The sequence below is a fragment of the Myotis yumanensis genome, unplaced genomic scaffold (assembly GCF_028538775.1).
Source record: "Myotis yumanensis isolate MYYU_CA2020_CCGP unplaced genomic scaffold, mMyoYum1.0.hap1 SCAF_4, whole genome shotgun sequence".
Classification (NCBI taxonomy): Eukaryota; Metazoa; Chordata; class Mammalia; order Chiroptera; family Vespertilionidae; genus Myotis; species Myotis yumanensis.
Window position 1 is genome coordinate 43,417,657 of NW_027223755.1, and position 9,475 is coordinate 43,427,131.

At 41.5% G+C, this 9,475-nt stretch overlaps 1 protein-coding gene across 2 annotated transcripts in view; it reads left to right on the top strand.

Annotated features, from left to right (window-relative positions):
* MSH3 (mutS homolog 3) overlaps positions 1–9,059 on the top strand; it is a 177,829-nt gene extending 168,770 nt beyond the window's left edge. For both annotated transcript variants that reach the window (XM_070412256.1, XM_070412255.1), the window contains exons 23-24: positions 3,660–3,825; positions 6,454–9,059. In XM_070412256.1, coding sequence (XP_070268357.1) covers positions 3,660–3,825; positions 6,454–6,562 — 275 coding nt within the window. In that variant the 3' untranslated portion in view covers positions 6,563–9,059. The remainder of the gene's footprint in view (positions 1–3,659; positions 3,826–6,453) is intronic.
* The last annotated feature ends 416 nt before the right edge of the window (positions 9,060–9,475 follow it).

Sequence of the window (9,475 nt, forward strand, 5' to 3'; positions counted from 1 at the left end):
TATATATATATATATATTTCATCCGTTACCTCTAACCTAACTTCTCTTCTGTCTAAATGAGAGGCCATACATAGCTTATCAGTAAAATACTCCAAATACCCTTTTGGGTGGCTTCCAACATGCTATCTTTATCTATTTCCCATGATATGGTGGCTAAAGCAGTGGACCTGAAAGAAACCTGTGTTTTTGGATCTTCCAGTCTATAAAATCTTAGACAAGTCACCTAACCTCACCCTCCTCTAAATTTTAATGAATCAGTCTTAAAGGGACTTCAGAACATATTTGATCAGGACACATCTCTTTAATAACTGCCTATAGAAGTTTAGCTTTAAAACGGATTTTGCTGTTTCCCTGTAACAAGCAGAAACATGAATTATTACTTTCCCTGACTCTCAGCAGTGTCAGATAAGCTTTTAATAATATCCATTTAAGAAATGGTCATAGCTTACAAATAAAGTCCTTACCAAGAATTTTTATTGTGAGGCTGTAAAGAAATGAGTTGTTTTTACCATCTTCTGTCCCATCTGGTTCTCTCTGCCTCCACATTTACATTACATACCCTCCCTCCCTCCCTCCCTTCCCCATCAAAGAGGGGTGAAGGACAGGGGCAAAAGACAGTCTTGAGGTAGAACATATCTATAAATAGAGTTCCCCCTCGTGATTATGAAAAGTGGTCATTTTATTTACTTTGATGATGTGAAAACTACCATAATTAGTACTGAGGTTTGTTGATAAATTATTCAGAACAATGTAGTATTTTATATATTTATCTCTATTTGATAGCTGTATTAAATTTAAAAAACATTTTATAGCTATATATTATATATACTATATCTGATATGTAAAGCAAAAAAGAAAAGAAAAATGCCATCAGCAAAACAATGTTTAAGTGAAGTGTTTTGTGGTGTTTAGTAAGTAGGCTTTCAGAATTGGATGGATGGATGATGAATGGACAAATGGACAGACAGATAATTGAATCTTTTTTTAGAAAAACCAGCATGAGACTAGATTATAGAGGTGAGGCCAGAGGTAGGGAGATCAGTTGGGACTAATCCAGCTGAAGTGATGAAGATGAGAAGAGTTTGCTTTTGATTGCCTACTGCTGTTCACTTCCCTTCTGGTCTTGCTTGTGAGCATTGCGGATAAAATATTATCCAGGTTAGCAGGCACTGGCTTCTCCATGCTTCTTTTCCTTATCTGTTCCCACCCACTTCCTCACCTGTTCTTTATGTTCCTTAAATTTTATTTGGAGGCAAAAGGTATTCTTAGTGCTTTGTAATGTAAATTTTAGTCTCTGTATTCCCCAGGGAGTCTGCATTCTTTCCCCTCCCACTGCCAGCACCCACCCTCAGAAAGGTACTATTATTTTCCTGTTGCTGAATTCTTAGAGGAAGTTAAGGAAAATTCCATTATCCAGTTTCTCTTTGTGTTCACTGTTTTGATGTTTTAGTTTTTAGCTGATAAAAGAATAATGCATACACATTTATGAAATGAAATAATGCGTGAGAAAAGTTTGATGATAAACTTATAAGTATACTAGAGTAGCAGAAATCATTGTAAATCTTGTTCATGTTGGACATTTTTGCAACACAATACAATTATATTGAATTTGATAATAAAAGCTACATAATGCTGAGGTGCTTCAGATTGATCACAGATCAAACTATTTGCAGCATTGTGTTTGAGTTATTGTAGTTCATTACATCCCGATTCTTTAAAAGCTTTTAATTCATATGTATGTATCTGTGTGATGGACTGGGCTCCCCAGAAAGCTGACTCCGAGATTTGCATGCCAGAGGTGTACTGAGGAGTGCAGGCACGACCAACACCTGAGGGCAGGGCTGGGCAGGATGGAGCTGTGAGGCTTCAGCCAGCCCGACTGAGAGCTCTGAGGCTGGGATGGTCCTTCAGAGTAACCTCAGCTTGGGTGAGGGAGTCAGGCTGCAAACCCTTTATTAGTTATCAACTGTAGCATAGCAAATTACTCCCAAACAGAGCAGCTTAAAATAGCAAACACAACCCAGCTGGTGTGGCTTAGTGGTTAAGCTTTGATCTATGAACCAGGACAGTTAGGACTAACCCAGTTTGAGTCAGGGTTCAATTCCTGGTCAGGGCATATGCCCAGGTTGTGGGCTCAATCCCCAGTGTGGGGTGTGTAGGAGGCAGCTGATGAATGTTTCTCTTTCATCATTGATGTTTCCATCTCTCCCTCTCCCTTCCTCTCTGAAATCAACAACAAAAAGTTTTTTTAAAGTAGGTTTACAGTTGTTCATAAGGAAAATAATACACTGATCAATAAATAATACAAGAGTAAACTTTTATATACTCACAACTGTAAACCTACTTTTAAAAAAATAAAAAAATAGCAAACACATATCTCCTAATTTCTGTGGTCAGGACTCCATGGACAGCTGAGCTGACACCTCCACTTCGCAATCTCTCACAAGGCTATGAGCAAGGTATTGACTGGGGCAGCAGCCCCTTCAGGGCTCAACTAGTGAAATCCACTTCGCAGCCCAATGACATGGCTGTTGGCAGGCCTCAGAATATCCACTTCCAAGCTCACTCACGTGGCTGCTGGCAGGCCTCCAGGCCCTCGCTGACTGTTGGCCGGAGACATCAGTTTCTTTCCATATAGGCCTCTCCACAGAGCAGCCCACAACAGGTCAACTGGCTTCCCTCAGAGCAGGCAAGCAAGAGCGCCCAAGACAGACGCCACTGTCTTTTGTAATCTAATCTCAGAAGTGACATGACATCATTTTTGCCATATTCTATTCAAGGGAAGCAAGTCTCTAGGTCCAGCCAACACTCAAGGAGAGGGGATGGCACAGGGGATGGCACAGGGTGTGAACCCTGGGAGGCAGGTCATGTTAGAGGCTGCCTGCCAACCTGCGTAGCAGTCAGTCACTGGATGCAGGCTGCTTAAGACGGTGGATCGTGACCTGGGGTGAAGCCGCTCTCTTCAGCTAAGGCAATTCCTAAAGAGGGCATAGAGCTAAGGGTCTCGAGCCAACAGCTTTCTAACAGTTGGGGCAATAAACCCTCAGTCCTCAGTGGGATCTGCATGGTACTGAACAGCATCCATTTCTATATATACTACTTCTGGTTACTATGATATTTAATGAACCCGAATTTCTCAATCATATTTAAACTGTGTAACGTAATATTTCCTTATCTGTTTTTGTTGTTGTCTTGTTGCTAGCGCTTTTAAAAACAGTTTATGTATATTACTTTACAGAGTGCACACATATAAGACTGAACACATTATTTCTTTGAGTAACACTTTTTAAATAATCTGTTTTTAAAGGAGAAATTATAGTGTAGCATGTATCAGATCGTTCTCTTTTTTATATAGATGTTCACGTCAAATCTTTCAGTTTGCAGCATAAAAATAATTATTTCTTAACTTGCAATGAATCATTTTTAAAAACCATTTTAAGCTAAAAGATCCTAAATGCAAAAGCATTTTCAAATCAGCATTTTTTTTTTTTTCTGGATATGTAGACTTGATCAAAGGAGCTAATAGGTGATAAGGAACAGTGGGTTTCTTTTTCAGATTGTAAATTTTAATAAAGTTTAAGAATTTATATTTCTTCTTTAATCTAATTTCTTTGAACTTTCAGGCATGGTTTTCTTCATCTCCTTTTTTTATTTCGTAGGCGAAGAAGCCCCTGAGTTTGTCACCTTTCTTTATCAAATAACCAGAGGAATTGCAGCAAGGAGTTATGGACTAAATGTGGCTAAACTAGCAGATGTCCCTGGAGAAATTTTAAAGAAAGCAGCTAGCAAGTCAAAAGAGCTGGAAGGATTAGTAAATATGAAAAGGTCAGAATCATTGTGTTGCATTTTTTAATTTATTATGAAACCTTCCATTTTGTCCAAGGAAGAGGACTGTCTTGTAAATGAACATCAGATCTACCTTTAAGCACCTCTTCAAATATTCTGAAATATTTAATTACAGTAAAATGAAAGCAGTTCTCCCAAAGTTTATGTGAATTCAGTTTGCTTCTCTAGTCAGATCTTCATCTACTAAATTGGTTTTCCTTTCATTTTCTCTAAAGAATCACGTTAACTCCTTAACATGTGACAACACATTAGTTGCCTAAAATATTCATTTATACAAAAAAATTACTAAAAAAACCCAATATATAAAATCTTTGGGGTACCTCTATTTTTCATATATTGCATTCAGATATTAAGGATTCTGTCAGGACATGAATGAAAATAATAGTATTAGTAACTAGGTAAGTATAGTCAGTATCTACATGTCACTTTGTGGATTTGTTTTTGACAGATTTTTCATTCTAAACTTGACTTCTCTCTGTCCCCTGGACATGTGAATGCATTCCACCCTTTGCCGTTGAAATCCAGCCTGTATGTAGTCAATATATAAACTGATCTATATATAAAGCCACGCATGATATACTTTGGAAGGAAAACATTCCCAGGAAAATATCACATAAATAAATAAAAAAGTATAGTCTTTTGTTTTCCAAATATCAGATTATATTATCAATCAACATAAGCTCCTCATCTGCCTATGGCCCACTCCTGGTCTGCCTGGGAGGTAGGTTGCTGTGCAGGTTGGTAGGCAGCCTCTAAGATGACCACCAGAGATCCCTGTCTCCTAGAGCTAATCTCTTCTCCTTGAGTGTAGGCTGGACCCAGTGACTTGCTTCCCTTGAATAGAATATGGCAAAAGTGATGTCATGTCACTTCTGAGATTAGATTACAAAAGACAGTGGCCTCTGTCTTGGGCGCTCTTGCTTGCCTGCTCTGAGGGAAGCCAGTTGACCTGTTGTGGGCCGCTCTGTGGAGAGGCCTACATGGAAAGAAATTGACGTGTCTGGCCAACAGTCAGGAAGGGCCTGGAGGTCTGCTAGCAGCCATATGAGTGGACAGATTGTGGGTTAAATAGAAAATCTTGCCTGGCTACCGTACTGTAATAATATGTTTTTGTTCTGGAAGTCATCACCAAATTTAAATATTGATACATAGTTAAAGAATCAATTGCAAACTTATATACTGAAGCACTGTTGTGCAACCAACTTCTCTTTCTCCTCTCTCTTTGTCTTGTGGTTCTGTCTTGCGCTCTGCACCTGCATGGTAAATGGTGGTTGCCCAGCATGTAGCTTTCTCCATTGACATTCTCTTCTGGATCATTTGTGCAGTTCCCAATTAGAGGCAAATGATGTCATTAGTGACAGCCTATTGCTCATTTGTTGCAAAATAGATTCATATAAAAATTTTCCGGAGAGAAAAACAATCATCTGTGAGAGTTTAAAAATAAACTTAGCTCTAGTTTTTTGCAAAGTGCAAAGACAACTTTAATTACTCTTTGGTTGTCTTACTATGATTTTTTTCCCCCTAAAGAAACTAGAATAAAACTTTACTACAAAAGATATATTGCTCGGTGTCAAAATATATTTTACACTTGTTGCTACTGTATAGCCTATAAGTAAGAGTGATAAAATTCACAGATAATTTATAAATATTAAAAAATATATTTTTATTTATTTCAGAGAGAGGAAGGAAGAGAGAAAGATAGAAACATCAATAATGAGAGAGAATCATTGATCAGCTGCCTCCAGTACCACCCCCTCCAACTACTGTGTGACATTCTGAAATCTAGAATGTTATCTTGACAAGACAGAGACTTGTAGGAAGAGGTTGTGTTGGGATGGAATCTGATGATTTATCAGGAAACTATATTTATTATTTTACCTTTTCTCTAAAAGTGCTTATCTCATCAATTCTATTGGCCAGATCTTGGCATTGGTGTGGATTTGTTATAATTGCTAATATTTATTGAATGCCTACTGTGCACAGAAACAAGTCTGGGCAGTCATTTGCAGTGGCGTAGACCCAGTTATTTATCTTGTTGCTTTATATCCTCATTTAATCCCATGACAACCTTGTGAGAGAGGTACTGTTGTAATCCCCTTGTTATAGTTGGGGAAAATGGGGCCAAGTGAGGGTAGGAAACTTCCCCAAGAAACCAGGGTCACACAGGTAGTTAGTGGTGGTAATTAGAACTCAGATACTCTGGCTTCAGACCTAAACACATAACTGGGTTGCTTTCTGCTGAAAAAAAGCAGGTCTGTGTTATGTTGGCATTTTCCTCTTTCATTAGCTAGCTTTATTTTAGTAAATCAATTTTGCTTTTAATCCTGTGAGCATCTGCGGCTTCTGGCTGAGTTACTATGAGAAAAGGGAGGAAGCTGGCTGTCCCTCCCTGGAGGCAATGGTGCCGCTGATCAATAACCTTGGCCCCTTGATCAGGGCAGCAGCGCTGAAAACTCCCGGTCACCAGCAGGCTGGCGCTGACACCGCCTCCTACCCACAGAGCCCTGCTGGGATTCTCGTGTCACAGACTCTTGATCGCTTTCAGTAGATGTATTGTTCCCCAACCATTTCATTTATAAAATAAGTAGTACTTTATTTTCTCTCCAGGAAAAGGCGAAAGTGTTTTACAAAATTATGGACGATAACGGATGCAAAAGCCCTGCGAAAGTGGACAGACGAGTTTGAAATGGAAGACATGGCAGATTTCTCTTTCTGATTAAAATGAAGTCTATGTTTTGAACAAAAACTTGAGAATTAAAAACACCAACTGTACAAAACAGCCCTCCAGTGACAGCCCATCCCTGTGTGAGCGCAGAACAAGACTGTGGGACATTCCTGTGGGAAACGGCTTCATGTAGAAAGTCTGTTTCAGGCTCCCGGCATCCTGTCATCCTGATTTAAAGTATAAAAACTTTTGAATATTGAGACTTGTGTTATGTAATTAGAAAATTTCAGGGACGGTAAGCTTCACATAAAATTAAAACCTAAATAAAGCCTAAAGTTTTTAGAGAGTGATATAAAAATTTAATTTATATTTTTATTTGTTTTAATTTAGATAACTTACAACTGGGTGAAATGACTGGCAAAAATTTACCTTTTCATTTGAACTAAAATAATTTTATAAAGCCACCAGTTTATTCACTCTGGGCATAAAAATTTTTGATAAGAAATAGACTTATCAAGCTTTTAGCAACTAGAACACAGAAGGAATAAAATCATATGAAATTTAAAGGTAAATATCGGCAGTTTTAAGCAATTTAAAGATTGTTGGATGAAATTATGTGTCATTTATTGAAGTAAACATGAATACTTGCTATGAATTATAGTGTTTTGTTGAATTTTGGGGTTTTCAACTTTCTGGCAATTGTTACTTTTAAAGTTTAATTATGGAACCAAGTTTGCTTCTTTACAAAATATATGGAACTGACCTTATTCTCAGTTTGGAGCTTTCTAATAACCAGTATACAAATGTACGATACGCTCTCTGTAGTGAGCCTTCCAGCTCAGTTGGTCGATAGCAGCTCTCCCGCCCTGCATGTTTAGTGCAACACATGCTCATCTGTGTCCCCGGGATTTTTTCAGCATTTACAATCTGGCTTCTCATATCCATGTACGTTTTGTTTCTAAATATATGATCTTGCTCTCCATGAAGGCTCTCCATCCTATTTCCCACACATCTATTATTGCTGCTCAGTTAAATGTCTTCCACACATTTGATGGGCATATTTCTAATTCCTTTTTCAGATTATTTCCTGCAGGGGCCCTACCAGTGACCCCTGGACCTGGGAGTCAGTATAGCTCCCCAGGAGGATGAAGGGGACTCACACTTGAGCCCTCTGATTTCCCAGCTTTTTGGTGTTAGAGTGTGATGTAGTTTGATTCCATCATCCCTCCAGAAATTCTCAAAAATGTTTCAAAATACACTTCATTGGAATTTGTGCTGTAAAATTTCAAAAAAGGACAATACTTGTTAAACAATGTATTAACTTTAAATGTTTTATATTCTTGCTAACAAGATTTCAAAGGTACCCTTACTGGCAGGGCAGCAAGGAAAGGAGATGTAGCCTGGAGTGTCATGGCCAGGCCTGAGGGAGCCATAGGGACCAGCAGTCGTTGCTAAGGTCCAAGTGGACATTTCAGGCCATATCTGGCCTGCCCAGGCCAGTGTTGACATTCAAGCAGGTGAGGGTTCCAGGTGCATTGTCTCCAGGCAGTGGCAGTATTTGGTGTCTGGCAGGGGACAGTGTGGGACATAATAAGGTCGATTCTCTAACATGATGCAGGATGTTAGCCAGCCAGCCAGTTTGCAGGAGGTCGGACCTGCTTCAAGTTTGGAAGAAGACCAGCACTGCTAACTGTACTTCAAGTGAGGCTCGTTTCCAGCCAGGTTCCTGAGTTGCTGAAGGGGAGGTTGTGGCACAGTCCTAGTCATGAAGATTGCACAGATGCTGAAAGGGCGAGGGCTAGGTTGCCCCAGGGTAGGGGGCCACGTCCTACTCTGCTAGCAGAGCACAGTTCTTTCTCCTCCCCTTTCTCCAACCCCCCGCCTATATAACCGGTCTTCGGGCGGGGTTGAGGCGCTCAGCCATTTGGTTTTGCCTTGATATGGATGGGGGGCCCAAGCTAGCTTGAATACAGATTCTTATGTTTTTACATCGAATTGGCTCCCTGATGTGGTTTCTTGGGAATCTTGAAATCTGGGCACAACATTTGGGGGCTCGTCCGGGATTCCCAAGACCATGTAGGGACTTCCCCAATTCGTAGAATCTGCATGGCCGCGGTAAGTGTCTGTGTATTGTGTTTGTCTGTTCTGTGTGAGCTCACTTCTGAAATCTGTATTCGCCCACATTGATCGTGGACGCACATGGAGGTCAAGGGGCGGGAGGAATCGGGGGACGCCTCGATCCTCCATCTGTTTATCTGTAGGGATTTCATTTTGCTTCCGCCAAGTCGGAAGGTCTGTAGAAATCCCAATCTGAGACGGTTTGGCGTAATGCAGCCGTCTGCTTCTTCCATGGAATTGGAAGGCTGTTTCGGGCCCTGTTTGTCTGTCTGTGTTTTTGTTTTCTGTGGACTTTTATGGAATGGACTCAGACTGCTCTTTTGGGTATTGTGATTAATCATTTCAAGGAGATTGCGGGAGGCTTTAGAGCTCCCTCAGGAATTGGAAAGTTGTTGAAAATTAAATAGATTGTTTGAACTCTGAGTGAATATCTGGTGAAAATATATGAATGTGGAAGCAGGGGAGAGGTCCCTGCCCGCCCTCGCGCCTCCCAGGCAGGGAGGGTGATCGGGTGTCACTGTGCCTGGGGCCGTGGGAGCCGCTTGCTCTGCAGCCGGGGGCAGGCGTGCGGGAGAGGCGCGCGGCTGCCTTGGAGCCCGGCCGCGCAGCGGGCCAGGTGGCTCGGCTGTGGCGGTGGCCCTGGGGGCTCAGCCTCCGGCCTGGCCGGCGGCGGGCACTGGGCCGGAGCCGGGGCCTGAGCTGAAGAGCCTGGAGGGGGCCGGAGGCCGGGAGGGGCGGCGGCGGCGACCGGCGTTCCGCGTTGGCCGGCGTTGGCCCCGGGCTTGTGGCGAGTGGGTGGAGCGCGGGGGGCGGGGCCGGCGCCTCGCTCACCGGGGGCGGCTGCGG